The sequence below is a fragment of the Nothobranchius furzeri genome, chromosome 14 (assembly GCF_043380555.1).
Source record: "Nothobranchius furzeri strain GRZ-AD chromosome 14, NfurGRZ-RIMD1, whole genome shotgun sequence".
Taxonomy (NCBI): Eukaryota; Metazoa; Chordata; class Actinopteri; order Cyprinodontiformes; family Nothobranchiidae; genus Nothobranchius; species Nothobranchius furzeri.
Window position 1 is genome coordinate 19,269,405 of NC_091754.1, and position 18,030 is coordinate 19,287,434.

General features: G+C 45.4%; 1 protein-coding gene and 1 long non-coding RNA gene across 6 annotated transcripts in view; one reads left to right on the plus strand and one right to left on the minus strand.

Moving 5' to 3' along the window:
- tanc1b (tetratricopeptide repeat, ankyrin repeat and coiled-coil containing 1b) overlaps nucleotides 1–2,268 on the plus strand; it is a 143,998-nt gene extending 141,730 nt beyond the window's left edge. For all 5 annotated transcript variants that reach the window (XM_015966599.3, XM_015966600.3, XM_015966602.3 and 2 more), the window contains one exon: nucleotides 38–2,268. In XM_015966599.3, coding sequence (XP_015822085.1) covers nucleotides 38–1,538 — 1,501 coding nt within the window. In that variant the 3' untranslated portion in view covers nucleotides 1,539–2,268. The remainder of the gene's footprint in view (nucleotides 1–37) is intronic.
- A 5,244-nt stretch (nucleotides 2,269–7,512) lies between these two features.
- On the minus strand, nucleotides 7,513–16,989 carry LOC139062622 (uncharacterized). Its single transcript, XR_011516183.1, has 3 exons — nucleotides 16,873–16,989; nucleotides 7,729–7,825; nucleotides 7,513–7,634 (listed from the first exon to the last, which is right to left on the minus strand). It is a non-coding gene; the product is annotated as an uncharacterized lncRNA (long non-coding RNA).
- Nucleotides 16,990–18,030: the final 1,041 nt, after the last annotated feature.

Consider the following 18,030-nt stretch of genomic DNA (forward strand, 5'->3'; position numbering starts at 1 on the left):
CGTGTCGTGCGTCTGATGACGTCTCTCCTCTTTGCAGGCAGTTTACAGCGGCTCTGACTGACCTACATGAAGCGGCCAAGCTTTGCCCCAATAACCGGGAGATCCGTCGCTTGCTGGCTCGAGTGGAGGAGGAGTGCAAGCAGATGCAGAGAACTCAGACCAAAGGAAGCTTCTCCGGAGCTGCAGCTGCTTCCAGTCAGGCGTCTGGAGAGCAGGAATCTGACCAGGAGCAGGATGAAGGCCAGGAAGACTTCTCACAGCACAGCCTTGCACGAACCATGGAAGGCCATAGAAGCATTCTGGAGGAAGAGGAGGAGGAAGATGAGGAGCTGGTTGCCTTAAAGCATGATAGAACAGATGAAGCTTGCTGCTCTCAGAACAGTTACTTTAACAGAGCCTCACCCGGTGATTCAGCAGCTGTCAACAACTGCCTAGGACATCCGAATCAAAGCCTGAGCTCCAGCTCCCCTCCAGGCCCCAGCAGACTCCCTCCACACAGGTACCCTCGAGAGCACCGGGAGGCGCTCGCCCAACAGGCTCTGGTCCTGCAGCCAAGCAAGCAGGCTCAGATCGTGAAGACCAATCAGCACATGAGCTCCACGCACACTGTATCGGGCCGATGTCCTGGGACTAAAGCTCAGTATGCACCGTCCAGCCCTTTACCAAGCCGGCGCATGTCCAGTGCACTGAAACCGGGTCCAGGTATTGACATCAGCCCCCTGCCCCCCCCACCTGAAGAGTCTTTGTATGACAACCGTGTGTTACTGGCAGCCCCATCCACAGCCATTAGTCAAAGTTGTGACCGCGAGACCCAGGGTTCCTACTCGTCCTGCAGCACCTTTAAAGGTCTGGGTCAGGACCGGCCGTCTGCCCACTCTGCTTCTTCTCTGGATGGGCTGATCTCTGGCGCAGGGAACCATTCTGATCCTGGGAAGGAAGGGATGTGTGGTGCTGCAGGATCTCAGAGAGGAAGCACCAGCAGCATGCGTGTGTCCAGTTCCACCAGCAGCCTGGCGTCCAGCAGCAGCCTATCAGACAGCAGCAAGCTGGGACCGGATGTCCGCTCCAAGATCCCAGACAAAACCAAGCACAGCCAGCAGGCTGGCTCTGCTGCAGAATATAAACCCAGACCTTTCATGGGCGTCACAGACAAGACTGCACGCTTTCAGCAGATTCCAACACAGCAGGCGCAGCATCATCCCAGCCTTCAGGTCGCCAGTCGCAACTGGCTGAGCCACTCTTCTGACGGCCCGGTGGGCCACAACATGTCAGCAATGGGCTTACAGCAGGTCGACAGCAAATACCACGACCAACACAAACTTCCACCACCACAGGGCGTCATGGCAATGAATAACTTACAACAAAATGGCACGCATGCCAAGGAACTTTCAGAAAAGTTCTGCCAGTCGGCCAACTGTTATAAAGAGTCCAAGCCGGTGCTGGCATTGTCCAAGCAGTCTGGTCTAGTCCGAGATAATCCCGCCATTCACGTAGCTTCTATGAAACCAAAGCGATCGTTTATAGAGTCGAATGTGTAGAGATGTGTAAAATCTGTCTGGCTGTCCACAACGCACAGTCACTAGCAGGACTGGTGCACGTTTAGTTTGTAAACCAGTCTGATTCCAGTCTCACTTTCAAGCCTCTGAAAAAGTTTGCAAGCTGTTTGAGTCCACACGCAACGAGAGCAGCGCGCTGAAAGCTCCAGATTTCATTCCTCTCAATCTGCCGTTGAGTGCCGTCAGCTTCTGTTACACGACAACATGTCCGCTGCTCTGATGGAGCTCCGTGCACACGTATAGTACAAGTCCGGTCAACGACAGCAAAGACTGCACACAGGACATGGATGTATGAGTGCATAACATTTACAGCTTTAGCATAAATGGAAACTCCAGTTTGAACGGTGTTCTATGGTGCAGAGGGGGAGAAAAATGGTTTCAGAAGGGTTTCAGACATCTTCACCGTTTGCACACTTTGCCTTGGACATTTTCTACTGATAATTACATTTATAGAATTTTTTTAAATTAAATCCTAGAAGTTTCTGCAGACTTCTGTAAAAAAAATTGTCTTAGGCACGCAGTTCGATCTGGAAATACTTGAATATTGAAAGAAGCTGCAAATATAGTTAAAGCTCTGCCAAAATTACAGATAGAATAGATTGTAATTAAACGCTACTGTAAAACTACAACGCTGCATTGTGTGCTAAAAGTGAAGCTGTCTGATTAAATCCTGAAACGTCTGAGGAACGGGCATTCCTGTGATTTATGAAGGATGTTATAGATCCTCATGTTGTCTATATGATATAAATATGTTCATTTTCCAGTGAAGGTCTATGTTAAAAGTGTTCTGGCTTGTGTATTTTGAGTGTTAGGCACAATGTTGTTAAAATGGTGTTAAAACATTTGTTAAATCTATTTGTACATTCTATAAATCACCATTAACACTGAATCCCCTTTTTCTGTATCTGCTTGTTGCTGTCTAGTTAATTTATTCACAGTGCCAATGCCTTGGTCAATTGTAAAAGCAATATATTTTATATAGTTATTTTTGCACAGCTAAGACATTTTATGATTCTCAGTAATGAGACGTCAGCGCATGCTACAATTGCAGTTTATATTAAGGAGTTTAAAAAGTATCTATTAAACAATTGTTGCCATGTTTTCAGTATTGTGAGCTTTATTAGCTGTGATACTGTAATTGAACATTACTGCCATAGTTACCATGGAAGACAGAAGTAAAGACCCACTGAGGAGAAAATTTACTGTCAGAGTTTTTTTTCTCTACCGACTCAAAAACAATGTTTTACTAGTGAACCTGTGTGTTACGGGTGAGAAACAACGACTTCCATGGCTTCAAATGTAACTACAGTGAGAGTAAAAATTAAAATAAATCTTTGTCATGCTTTAACTGATATCGTTAAAGTCTAAACCAGTAACAAACTAGAAAAATTGCATTTATTGCACAAATGCTGTTTGAATGCTGGATAGCTGAAACTGTGAGCTGAAGCGAAGCTGAAATTAAGCACAACTGTCAAAATGAGCTGAACGTTTTGATATAAAATTGTTGAAATAGCTCAAAATTTGAAGGAGAAGAAGAGGTTCAAAAAGTGTACGGAAGCAGAATAAGAAGAAAAGAGGAAAACAATAGTTTGAATGCTTAACAGCATTCAGACAATGACATCTACTCATCCTAAAGGTGCATAAAGTAAGAATGACATCTTGTGGTCAGATTTGGTTACTGCAGCCCATTTATCACAATAGAAGTACAGTCTTAGCCCCTCCCTCTCTGATTAGTGAGCTTCTTGGCATTTGCTATCTACGGCTCAGCGCCACGATATTCTAGAGTCATGCACAATTACACAAGTAGATTTCATTGTAAAATTGAGTTGCTGGTAATTGGAATAAAAAGCAGTCCCAAGATAATTTGCCTCTAATTAATCATTAGCATTGTTAGCTCATTGTTAGCCTCTAGCCTTCTTTAAAGTGGCAGTGTGTATTTTACTTTCAATCTCTGGAAATGTTGAAAAATATTGGCAGCTTTGTAACATAGAACCATAAAAATTGGGCCTAAAGTACTGTATTGACATGAATATAAGACAACCTCGATTATAAGATGAACCCCCCCCCCCCAAAAGTAACATTTTAAATTATTTTTATTGTAAATTTGAGAGCAAATACTGAGCAAAAATACTATTTTAATGCAAACTGTCAGAACTTTGCTGATATGTGAAATCAAAGTCAAATGAGGCTTTTATTCACAGATGTCCTCTGCCTCGCTGTACTCATGCTGCTGCGTCCCGTGTACCATCAGATCGCTACACCTGCTGGCTCCTCCCAGTGAACGTCATCCCTGCGTTCATCCAAGGCATGCTTGCAATGTTTGATGCCTCTGCTGAATTGTCCACCGTCATCTTAAAATTTACATAGCTCTGCTTTATAGCTTCTTCACTTGCCCCAGACCTCTTTCTCCTGTTGAAAACGTACAGCCTGGCACCCTCTGCTGTTACGGGCGTGTAATGACCCCAGACAAATAGCATGGTCGTGTGAATGGTTAGACCCAGATTATAAGACAACCCCAAATTTTGTAATTATTTTCAATGAAAAAACCCTTGTCCTATATTCGGGTCAATACGGTACATAGGACGCGGGTCTAAGGCTCTGGGGACGCCATGTTTCCTTCTGGCTGGCCCAGGGTGCTGTGCCTGTCTGACGTCACACTAGATAATTGGGTGAATGTGCAACTTACAGAAGTTTTGTTACCACGTTCAAAACGTGGTCTTCAAAAAGCTCACTTGTTCAAGCCTTGACCTTGTCATCACTCTTTATTCTGCTCTTATTTTTATCTTGAGAAGCACTATATAAAAAGGTAGTTTTCTTTCTAACAGTAATTTAATAACAAAAATGCAAAACTCTTTCCAAAACTTATGTGAAAGAGATGCAATATATTAGGTCAAGGGGTATTGCCGTAGTTTGATGTCATTGACCAGAAAACTACAATCAGCATTGTATTCTCTTGATGGAATTAACTGAAGGACCATCAAAGTGAGGAGTCACGCCAAGGTCACATGCTTTCTGCTCCACAGGTAACATTTACTGCAATATACATTATATGTTTTTAACTAGCAACAGTCACACCAATTTGGTGTAAAACTACCCTGAAATGAATGTATGTACTGCCCCCTAGTGCCAGGAAACTACACACTGCCACTTTAGCTGATATCAAAGTCAAACAAAGATGCAGGGACTTCTAAGAGTTACAAGTAACAATTTACAGGCTGCTCCTTTAACTGGTTAACATGCTTTCCACAACTCTGGATATTTTTACTGACCAGTGTTGAATTACAAATACCAGCACAGACTTGGCAACCCTGTGGACTCACATATTGCAAACAAAGACTACAGGGAGTGCAGAATTATTAGGCAAATGAGTATTTTGTCCACATCATCCTCTTCATGCATGTTGTCTTACTCCAAGCTGTATAGGCTCGAAAGCCTACTACCTATTAAGCATATTAGGTGACGTGCATCTCTGTAATGAGAAGGGGTGTGGTCTAATGACATCAACACCCTATATCAGGTGTGCATAATTATTAGGAAACTTCCTTTCCTTTGGCAAAATGGGTCAAAAGAAGGACTTGACAGGCTCAGAAAAGTCAAAAATAGTGAGATATCTTGCAGAGGGATGCAGCAGTCTTAAAATTGCAAAGCTTCTGAAGCGTGATCATCGAACAATCAAGCGTTTCATTCAAAATAGTTAACAGGGTTGCAAGAAGCGTGTGGACAAACCAAGGTGCAAAATAACTGCCCATGAAGTGAGAAAAGTCAAGCGTGCAGCTGCCAAGATGCCACTTGCCACCAGTTTGGCCATATTTCAGAGCTGCAACATCACTGGAGTGCCCAAAAGCACAAGGTGTGCAATACTCAGAGACATGGCCAAAGTAAGAAAGGCTGAAAGACGACCTCCACTGAACAAGACACACAAGCTGAAACGTCAAGACTGGGCCAAGAAATATCTCAAGACTGAGTTTTCTAAGGTTTTATGGACTGATGAGATGAGAGTGAGTCTTGATGGGCCAGATGGATGGGCCCGTGGCTGGATTGGTAAAGGGCAGAGAGCTCCAGTCCGACTCAGACACCAGCAAGGTGGAGGAGGAGTACTGGTTTGGGCTGGTATCATCAAAGATGTGCTTGTGGGGCCTTTTCGGGTTGAGGATGGAGTCAAGCTCAACTCTCAGTCCTACTGCCAGTTTCTGGACGACACCTTCTTCAAGCAGTGGTACAGGAAGAAGTCTGCATCCTTCAAGAAAAACATGATTTTCATGCAGGACAACGCTCCATCACACGCGTCCAAGTACTCCACAGCGTGGCTGGCAAGAAAGGGTATAAAAGAAGAAAAACTAATGACATGGCCTCCTTGTTCACCTGATCTGAACCCCACTGAGAACCTGTGGTCCATCATCAAATGTGAGATTTACAAGGAGGGAAAACGGTACACCTCTCTGAACCGTGTCTGGGAGGCTGTGGTTGCTACTGCACGCAATATTGATGGTGAACAGATCAAAACACTGACAGAATCCATGGATGGCAGGCTTTTGAGTGTCCTTGCAAAGAAAGGTGGCTATATTGGTCGCTGATTTGTTTTTGTATTGTTTTTGATGTCAGAAATGTACATTTGTGAATGTGGAGATGTTATGTTGGTTTCACTGGTAAAAATGAACAATTGAAATGGGTATATATTTGTTTTTTGTTAAGGCCCTGTCCACACGTAGCTGGGGATCTGCCAAAACGTAGATATTTTTCTACGTTTTGGCCTGTCATCCACATGAAAACGGATCTTTTAAAAACTCCGGCCAAAGTGAAGATCTGCGTTTTCTCTGTTTTGGGTGTCTGCGTGTGGACGGACAAAACCGGAGTTTTAAGGTCCGCAACGTCACTTTCCGCGACAAAAAAATGCTGACATCACGTGTGCGACCTGTGTTTACACTAGCCGACAGCATGGATGCCCTCAGAGCTGCGCTCGCTTTATCAATTGTCCAAGCGCTTTTTGCTTGTTTGTTTTTGCAAGCGGAATTACTGCTCCTTGCGGAAGACCACAGACGAAGGACGAGGTTAAGAACGGGGGAAGTACTGCCGCCTACAGGTCTGGCATGTCCTTAACAACGTATTTATCCGGGTACGTGTGGACAGAGTTTTATTTTTAAACGAGGTGGTGTGGATGCAAGTTTTTGGAGGGGTGGATATTCGTTTTTTTTAAAAACCCGGCTACGTGTGGACTAGGCCTAAGTTGCCTAATAATTACGCACAGTAATAGTCACCTGCACACACAGATATCCCCCTAAAATAGCTAAAACTAAAAACTACTTCCAAAAACATTCAGCTTTGATATTAATGAGTTGTTTGGGTTCACTGAGAACATGGTTGTTGTTCAATAATAAAATTATTCCTCAAAAATACAACTTGCCTAATAATTCTGCACTCCCTGTATGTCCCTCTTCAGCCTTTTAAAGGAGCACTGGCCTCCATCCGCCCGACAGGATTTTTTCCAACATGACTGAGCCATTAGACTGTTTTATGACCATTTCACTGTAAAATTCTTACTTAGTGCACCTTTAAGCTTTAAATGATTAATGCAAAATATGACAATAGTTTGTCTGACTTATGTCTGTTGTGCCAGACAAAAATATCTCACCAGCTAAACTTTGTATTGATAATGTTTTGACATTTGGAGTGAGAGGACACCTATTTGAAGGCTTTTGTGTATAATTAGTGCATGGTATGGGTTATTAAAACATGAAAAAACAATAATAATGCCAATATCTGCTGACAATATTGGACATCCATAATTAAAAGCTCCGTTTTAGTTTAACTAGAAAAGCCTAATCTAGCTGGTGTGGGCTGCTCTTGCATGGAAACAATATAACGCATCATAACTGACTAGTTAGCCAGTTAACAAGTGTTTTTAAATGTGACTCAGTGCATATAAAGAAATTTAACTAGATCAGTCAGTCTGCAGACTGGGAAAACAAAAACTTACTTTGCTACTGGTTTGTCCTCCATCGGGTTATTGCCATCTTAATGGATCTGTTAGGAGTGAAGTCATCTGCAGGGGCAGGTTTGTCATCCAGCCCTATAGATTCTCTGTGGAGCACAAAACATTTTTTACACACCGGTGATTCATGTGTTCGCCTCTGAGGTAGGCACTGGAGGTAAAGGTGTTTCAACATTAACCAACCTGCAGCTCCTTCATCTGCTCTCAGGTGATCGGACACAAACTCATCTGGGGTCTTTCAGGGCTTCGATTTTCCTCAGACCACGGAGGCCCACAAACTCTGAGAAATCACAACTCAGTGTTTTATTCAGTAGCATTTCCATTCAAAACCATTGCAGTTCTGATTTATTAGCGTGTAAATCATCACGAGCACAGAGCCCATCTTGCTGACCTTGTTCTAACAGAAACAAAAGCAGGAATAAATCCTCGCTCCATCAATCTGTGCTGACTCACTAAGAGCGAGGCATTTTGTTGTGCGATGGCTTCACAAATCAATCGAGTGAACATCTCCATTTATTCTACAGGAGAATAAAACTCCCACAGGTCCAAAAAGAGGAGCATCTTTCTGCACCCGGCTGCATGCCTCCACCTGCTGACGGTACCCTTTCTATTTGTCATCAGCAGCAAATGTTTCCCAGCAGCTAAAAGGGAGGGGTGACCTTAAGGGCTGCACATGATTAGTTGCGTCTGTAGAATGGCTGAGCCACAGAGGAGCAGGTTTCAGAACAGCTGCAGATATGTGGTGCACTCTGAGATATTTTAGTCTGCCTGTCTAGAGGGGTTTGTTACAAGTTGTACATTAAATATCAGTCTGCAAAGTCTTTCTTCTGCATGGTTTAATACCAAGTTCACCAATTTTAATTTCAACATTTGAATAAATTAATGCCATATGAGTTTTTCTCTGTGAGGAAAAAGCTCTGGCGCTCCCGTTTCAAGATCTAAAAGTGAGCCAGAGGAGAGGAGAGCAGAAGACGGCAGGTTTTAGAGTCCTATTTCCTGATATTCGGACATCTCACCTCTGATTGGCTAACAGCAACTTGACTCTACCAGTAACTCAATTTGCTCTGCAACACTGATGTTTTATCTCCACAAATAACACAAGCCTGAAGGAGTTCTGCTGTGTGGTGGAGTTGCTAATGCTAACGGTTAGCTTCTATTAGTCAAGACGTGCTCTGCTCTCTCCTGGATGCAAAATCACCATCAGCCAAGATGGGGGAGTCCATGAAGGCTAATTTGACGTAGATCTGTGGGACTTTTCGATTCAATTCAAGTTTATTTATATAGCGCCAAATCACTATAAGAGTCGTCTCAGGGCACTTCACTTAGTAAACATTACAATACAGGGCAGTTCATTAAGACAATCAGAAAAAAGTTTCCTATATAAGGAACCCAGCAAAATGTGTCAGTGACTTTACAGCAATCCTCATACTAAGCAAGCATTTAGCGACAGTGGAGAGGAAAACTCCCTTTTAACAGGAAGAAACCTCCAGAGGATCCTGGCTCAGTATAAGCAGCCATCCTCCACGACTTACTGGGGATCGAGAAGATAGAGCACCCCCCACCCCCACACACACACACACCCCCACACCCCCACACACACACCCACAAACACCACCACCACCACATATACCAAGTAATGTTTCTATGGTTACATTATTATTTCTTAGTAAATATTCTATTTGGTGAGAGATAAACTTTATTGTATGTATCCTAGTGAATCTATAATTAAAGTATTTTATTCAGTAGCGTTTTCTGATCAGAGCATTTCACCGTCCGTTTTCTATCAGCGGCTTATGCAGGAAACACGGGTAGAAGATTATTTTAGCTGCTTGACCCAGAGTGACCAAACATATTTCAAATATGACAGTAAAAACGCTTTTTTCAGTTAACTTTAGTATTTAAAAACAGGCCTAGGCTGCCGACACAAAAGATAATCCCCCACTTAAAACAATTTTGAAAAAAAGCCCATTGACTAATGGTGTCAGACATAAAAAATGAAGGTGGTCCATTATGGATCTGAGGAGTATTTAGATTGTGCTCATATTTAAAGTATTGTTATGAAACATTGAATTTATTATACTAAAAACCATTGTATGCAGATTTCTTGAAAGTTTGCATCAATTGTCCTAGGATCTGAGTCCTATTTGAATTAAGCCTTTCCACGTGATTATAAACATGTAGGATCCAAGCTTTAAATGCTGAATTACAAACATTTGAGCTGAGTTTGGTGGGAATAGCTGAGCACAGCTGCTGATGCAGATCAATCTTCCTGCGGGAGCTTCTCTCTGACTGATGTTTTATTTGTTTTTCTATCAATCCTAAAATCCGTTCTTGTCTTGCAGACTTGAACAGATTAAACCACCACTGAAAATTACAAATCCTTCATTAAACCTACCAAGGACAACTGCTCAGAGATGCTCATGCTTATAAATTAATCAATTTACATCTAGTTTGACCAACCCTTTGTGTGTTGCTGAGTGTGCTCAAAAACTGGGTTCTCAGAGATTAAATCAACTTTAAATGAAACATCCGCCCCCAACCAGCTAAACAGATTTCCACATTCACCTCCGAAAGCGGAGAACCGATTATTTCCCTCACCGCAGCGAATACGGAGAATCCAACATTACCTTGCACTTATTTATGGCAGAAATTAGAGGCGGAGAGCAAAAAGCAGGTGCACGTCATTATTGGACCTTGTTATTTTGAACCTGTTAACCTGTAAAGAAGTGATTCAAAAAGGCCAAAGGCTGCCTGGGGTCTTAATTGGTTTAAATGGAAAGAAAAAAAAAGAGCTCCCGTCAGAGCATCAAGTTTGAACCAACTGGAGAAAAAAATCATTCAATCAGGTGGAAACGTCGTCAGAAGGAAACTCGCCGACCCCTTCAGGCTCCCTGATTCAGCTCATAAACGGCTGCTGGTTTGAAAAGTCTCATTTTACCTTTGTAACGCCTGGTTTAGGGCTTCCATACACTCCTGCATCCTTCATCACAACAGCTCTACCATCCACTTTACATTTAGATTGATCATTTGATTCGGGGTTGACTCTGCTCAAACATGAATATATCATAAAACTTACTGAAATGTCATTTTCTGTGTGTGTGTGTGTGTGTGTGTGTGTGTGTGCGTGCGTGCGTGCGTGCGTGTGTGTGTGTGTGTGTGTGCGTGTGTGCGTGCGTGTGTGCGTGTGTGTGTGTGTGTGTGCGTGCGTGTGTGTGCGTGCGTGCGTGCGTGTTGGGAGTTTGGATGCTCATATTTATCCAAACTCTCGTCTCTCGTCTCGTCTTCCTCCGCTTATCCGGGTCCGGGTCGCGGGGGCAGCATCCCAACTAGGGAGCTCCAGGCCGTCCTCTCCCCAGCCTTGTCCACCAGCTCCTCCGGCAGGACCCCAAGGCGTTCCCGGACCAGATTGGAGATGTAACCTCTCCAACGTGTCCTGGGTCGACCCGGGGGCCTTCTGCCGGCAGGACATGCCCGAAACACCTCCCCGGGGAGGCGTCCAGGAGGCATCCTGACCAGATGCCCAAACCACCTCAACTGGCTCCTTTCGATCCGGAGGAGCAGCGGTTCTACTCCGAGTCCCTCCCGAATGTCCGAGCTCCTCACCCTATCTCTAAGGCTGAGCCCGGCCACCCTACGGAGGAAACTCATTTCGGCCGCTTGTATCCGCGATCTCGTTCTTTCGGTCATTACCCAAAGCTCATGACCATAGGTGAGGATTGGGACGTAGATCGACCGGTAAATCGAGAGCCTGGCTTTCTGGCTCAGCTCCCTCTTCCCCACGACAGATCGGCTCAGCGTCCGCATCACTGCAGACGCCGAACCAATCCGCCTGTCGATCTCCCGATCCCTCCTACCCTCACTCGTGAACAAGACCCCGAGATACTTAAACTCCTCCACTTGAGGTAGGACCTCTCCCCCGACCCGGAGGTGGCAAGCCACCCTTTTCCGGTCGAGAACCATGGTCTCAGATTTGGAGGTGCTGATCCTCATCCCAGCCGCTTCACATTCGGCCGCGAACCTACCCAGCAAGAGCTGAAGGTCAGAGCTGGATGAAGCTAGGAGGACCACATCATCCGCAAAAAGCAGAGACGAGATTCTCCTGCCACCAAACTCGACACACTCCACACCACGGCTGCGTCTAGAAATTCTGTCCATAAAAGTGATGAACAGAACCGGTGACAAAGGGCAGCCCTGGCGGAGTCCAGCCCTCACTGGGAACAGGTCCGACTTACTACCGGCTATGCGGACCAAACTCACGCTCCTCTGGTAAAGGGACTGAATGGCCCTTAACAGAAAGCCACCCACCCCATACACCTGGAGCGTCCCCCACAGGGTGCCCCTGGGGACACGGTCATAAGCCTTCTCCAAATCCACAAAGCACATGTGGGTTGGTTGGGCAAACTCCCATGCCCCCTCCATCGCCCTTGCAAGGGTATAGAGCTGGTCCACAGTTTCACGGCCAGGACGAAAACCACATTGCTCCTCCTCTATCTGAGATTCAACTATCGATCGGACCCTCCTCTCCAGTACCTTGGAGTAGACCTTTCCAGGGAGGCTGAGGAGTGTGATCCCCCTATAGTTGGAACACACCCTCAGGTCACCCTTCTTAAAGATGGGGACCACCACCCCGGTCTGCCACTCCCTAGGAACTGCCCCCGATGACCACGCAATGTTGTAGAGACGTGTCAACCATGACAGCCCTACAACATCCATAGCCTTGAGATACCCAGGACGAACCTCATCCGCCCCCGGGGCTCCGCCGCTGTGTAGTTGTTTGACTACCTCAGCAACTTCTGCCCCCGAGATCGGACAGTCCATCCCCAGGCCTCCCAGCTCTGGTTCCTCCTCGGAATGCGCACTGGTGGGATTGAGGAGCTCCTCAAAGTATTCCTTCCACCGTCCGACTATAGCCTCAGTTGACGTCAGCAGCTCCCCATCCCCACTGTAAACAGTGTGAGCGAGTTGCTGCCTTCCTCTCCTGAGGCGCCGGACAGTTTGCCAGAACCTCTTTGGAGCCGATCGATAGTCTTTCTCCATGGCCTCACCAAACTCCTCCCACGCCTGAGATTTTGCCTCGGCAACTGCCACTGCTGCACCCCGCTTGGCTATCCGGTACCTGTCTGCTGCCTCCGGAGACCCACAGACCAGCCACGCCCTGTAGGCCTCCTTCTTCAGCCTGACGGCTCCCCGAACCTCTGGTGTCCACCAGCGGGTACGGGGGTTGCCACCACGACTGGCACCGGCCACCTTACGACCACAGCTAGCAACAGCCGCCTCGACAATCGCAGAGTGGAACAAGGCCCACTCGGACTCAATGTCCCCCACTGCTCTCGGGACGTGGTCAAAGCTCTGCCGGAGGTGGGAGTTGAAGACCGTCTTGACAGGTTCTTCTGCCAGGCGTTCCCAGCAGACCCTCACTATGCGTTTGGGTCTGCCAGGTCTACGCGGCATGTTCCCTTGCCATCTGATCCAACTCACCACCAGGTGGTGATCAGTTGACAGCTCCGCCCCTCTCTTCACTCGGGTGTCCAAAACATATGGCCGCAGGTCAGATGATACGACTACAAAATCTATCATCGACCTGTGACCTAGGCTGCCCTGGTACCAAGTGTACCGGTGGGCATCCTTATGTTCGAACATGGTGTTCGTTATGGCCAAACTGCGGCTTGCACAGAAGTCCAATAACGAAACACCACTCGAGTTCAGGTTAGGTGGGCCGTTCCTCCCAATCACACCCCTCCAGGTCAAGCTGTCATTGCCCACGTGAGCATTGAAGTCCCCCAGCAGGACAATGGAGTCCCGTGATGGAGCACTATCTAGCACTCGTCCCAGGGACTCCAAAAAGGGTGGGTACTCTGAACTGATATTTGGCCCATAAGCACAAACAACAGTCAGGACCCGTTCCCCGACCCGAAGGCGCAAGGAAGCTACCCTCTTGTCCCCCGGGGTAAACCCCAACACACAGGCAGAGAGTCTCGGTGCTAACAAAAAGCCAACCCCAGCCCTCCGCCTCTCACCCGGAGCAACTCCAGCAAAGTAGAGTGTCCAACCCCTCTCCAGGTCTCGGGTTCCAGAGCCAATGCAATGTGTCGAGGTGAGTCCGACTATATCTAGCCGGTACCGCTCAACCTCTGCCACAAGCTCCGGCTCCTTCCCCGCCAGCGAGGTGACGTTCCATGTCCCAAAAACTAGTTTTCTTGTCCGGGGATTGGACCGCCAAGGCTCCCGCCTTGGTCTGCCACCCGATTCGCATTGCACCGGACCCTTCATGTTCCTCCTGCGGGTGGTGGGTCCACAGTTGGACGAGCCCATGTATCCGGTTCGGGCTGGGCCCGGCCGGGCCCCATGGGCGAAAGCCCGGCCACCAGGTGCTCGCTCACGGGCCCCAACCCCAGGCCTGGCTCCAGGGTGGGACCCCGGTAACCCTCCGGGCCGGGTACTCCGACTCTTCGTTTTAACCGCCATGAAAGATCCTTTGAACCGTTCTTTGTCTCACCCTTCACCTAAGACCAATTTGTCATGGGAGACCCTACCAGGGGCACTAAGTGCCCCAGACAACATAGCTCCTAGGATCATTAGGGCACTCAAACTCCTCCACCACGATAAGGTGACGGTTCAAGGAGGAGTTATCCAAACTGCATAGAAGAAATAATGAGCTGTGCTGCAACTGTAGGCTTCGCAGCACAAACACAAGCGTGGTGTTGTGAATGCTTTTGTGGTGTTCTCTGGTAAAGAACACACCTTAAATTACCGAGCAGCATGCACAGATTTTTACCGTCTTTTGTGATCTTAATTAAAGAAAATAACAGCCATGAGGAGGTTTTACTCTGATTGCAGCAAACAGCTATTTCATGAAATTAAGCATCTGTTCTTGTTTCTTAAATATAACAAGGATGTTTGCATCTTTTACAAGTTTTACACCAGATGTAGTTACAACAAAAATCAAGTGGATGGATTGTCTTAATATACTCCTGGCAGGTGTTAGCGGGAGGAAAATGAGGGATTTTCAGCAGAACTGAGGTGTGATTGGTAGATTTTCTCATGCAGTTAAACATATAACAGAATGTTATGTTTTTCACATTTTGGCCCAATTTTAGACATTTTAGTAGAAATGCAGGTTATTGACATCCTGAGACTCAGTGATGGGAAAAAGACTGTTACCATTTGCAATCTCTGCATTTTATTCTTCGCCCTTTAAAACAAACGAGAGGAGCAGCTTGAGTTTTATTTACCTGGATGATGCACAGCTGCAGCAGCAACTCAGTAAATAAAACATTTAGGAAATACCCTCACCTCCATAAAACTCTACAGAGAAACTGGCACACTCCCCAAAACAACTCCACATCCATACACTTCTATAGGGTCAGAGGACACCACTGTGGAGGATTACAATGGTAGCTACTATAGTAATAGTTCAGCATCAATAAAAAACAAAAAGGGAATTACCTGTGCTAAGTAATTTTCTTACCTAAAAAAAAATGCTGCGTTTGCACAGCTGCACACAATTCCCGCTTTGTAAATCACACTTCAGGGGTCTGCAGGGTTTGAACGTTTTAGTCATTATTATTCATGATACATTTCGCCTCTGTTTGAGTGACAGCAATGTCCGTTCGTTCTGCAATGCTGAAGAAATTACAGATAACTAGTATTAACCCTTTGATGCATAATGGTCACTACAGTGGACAGGTATTCAAAATTAGAATTTATTTATTTTTGCTATTAAGCACAGCTGTTGAAGACTTTATTGCATTTGAGCCCCTCCATTTGGACTTCAGTAACTCAAGCCAACATATTTTATGTTCAGAATGCATGCTGTCCACTGAGGTGGACATGTAATAAATTATTAGTAAATTATAAAAATTTACTAAAAATATTTGTTGAAATTTGTTTTATTCCCACCTAAAGACGAATGAAAAAAAATGTTACAAAAATCATGGTTGAAGATTTCATAATTCATGCATCAAAGGGTTAAGGACATCTACCCTGTTGTGGAGTTGCTAATGCTAACAGTTAGCTTCTACTAGCCAAGACCAATGACTGTGGAAATAATGGCCATCTTGTCTCGTCATTCCTAGAAAATACAAGCATGGAGCTGAGAGCAAGGCTGTGAGGGTGGTGGCAGATAACTGACCCCCAACAATCTCAGAGCCGACGTAGATATGAGCTAATTGAGCTAACCAAGGTTGGTGGATGTTTTTAGCCAGAAAACCGCAGTTGAGCAACTCTACTAGACTCTGCCTTCTGAGTTGTAACACGCTTAACGTGAGGCTGAGGTTAAGGTCTTCCCAAGAGCAAGGAGGCAAATCGTTACTGAAGTCTCATCTGCTAATGGTCAATCAAACGGACAAGTTTAAATATTCATTCAGGAATTGCAACTTCTGTCATGTAGACTACACCATTTGCAGGTGGAGCTTCCTCCTTGACCGAGACGCACACAGCTCTCTCTTAGCTGCAAAAATCAGCATTGCCTTCTCCGATCACGAGCCACGATGGATGACTATGAATGATCATTTTCCTGTGACGTAGATCTGTGTGGCTGTTTCTGCACCTAATGTCTTCACGTCTGTTCTTTCGGCGACTAATGCAGGAAATCGTGGTAAAAGACCATTTTCACAATCAGCATGCGTCAGAGCGACTGATCATCTTTCAAAAAGTAGTAAGTAGTAAAAAAAATTATTTCCCAGTGAAACTGCTCACTAAAGTAGCACACATTTTCCCATCAAGTTTTTCTTTATAAATTACTAAGTTTGTGTAGAAAATGATTAGTGCAGCTTCAGACCCGTTTTGTTACACAAAAATACTAGAAATGAGGCCCCTGCATGTTTCAGATGTTGATCCGCTCAAATTCAAACAACTGAGCCTGCTCTGCAGCCGCCTGATGGAAAACAACTAAAATCGTGCAACACTGAACTCTGACACTGACTATTACTGTGCTGGGAATTTCGGGTTCATTAAAGCAATCATAAACCAGATAATGGCTTTGATGGAGTCTTTTAGCTCCTGGATAGTCCTGTCGCTGCCTGTGTTTTGCTGTCTGCTACATGAAGATTGAGCCCATCGTGCCACTGGACAGCCCTAATCTTATTGTCAGAGGGATTATCTGCGTTTCTGAGCAAAAGGTCATCCTGTCGAGTGGTGTTCTTGCTGGGAGATTGTACAAGCAGAGAAACACGCCTAAAACTTCTCATCTTCAAATCAAATGAAAAGCAGTTTTTATCTTTCCAGTTTAGCATTGAGAGTGCACCTCCTCCCTGAATATACCAAACCCCAACGTGCCCATTGGTGCATGTACGTACTGCACTATAAGAGACAGTTTTCCATCCTCACCAATTCCCTGCTCAACCACTGTCTCGGGTTACGTTCTGGTCCGTGGATCTTGTTGGCTTTTATAGAAACCAGCTCTCCGAGTCCTTCCTCACACAGCCAAGACTGCACATCCTGCTCTGTCCAATCAGCAAGCCGCAGCCCAGAGTGACCCGGTAACTTCCTTCCTATAAAAGAAAAACACCAACAACAGGATGAGAGGAAGTGCTGAGCAATTAGAATCCCATGTCCTGCAAACAAGCAGCTTCCTCTTCAGCTCTACGGAAAACACACGTTCCCTGTGCGCTAATATGTGTGATAATTGCTTTCATATGTACCCACCCACAAACATACACGCGGCTGTGTTTCCATCCCTCCCAAATGACTTTAAATCAAAACCTCAAACTGATAATGATTTGGATGATGAGATGGTGCTTTTTTTTTAATCCAAAGAGTGTTCTCAGTGTGATCAATCCAACATGAGCGGCCAGCATTCATCTCATTAACACCTCAAAGCCTTCTCTGAAGAAACTGGAATCAGGATATGCTTTTGGATATTTAATCCTCCATCTTGACTGTCCTTGCTAAAAAAACAAAACAAAAATAAGGACAGGTGGAAATATTTATGGGTCTGCTCTGTGCGCTGTGCACCAAGAAACTTCAACAGTGTGTGCAAAAAGCAGAGTCTGCCTCTTTGATTGGAATGCCAAGAAAAATGTCAATTTTGGGGGATTCTTTGGCTGTAATAGGTGCAGAATTATTCCAACCTCAGCAGTTAAACTGGATGGAAATATTCACTTATGAGATCATTACAGCAGAGAACGACCACCTTCGCTGTGCAGCTCTGGCTGCTACGGCGAAGCATCTGGAGCCTCACAGACTCGGGCTGACTCATGGAAACTCTGCGCCAAAAATTAGAAAACTTCAGTGGTTTTCTGCAGCGTGGCACCGCTCAGACTCGGTGTGTAATTAGTTGGACAGAAAGTGTCTTTCCATCATCTCTGCTCAAGTCTGAAGACTAGTGATAGTCTATTTAGATCCATGTCATGAAAACCATGGAAAAAATATGTCTGTTGAGCTAAATCCTGATTGTGTTATTATTGAACTTGGTCATGCACAAAGACAAAAAGATTACGCTTTCATGGAGTTAAAAAAAGGACATCCAAAAGCACAATAAAGTGT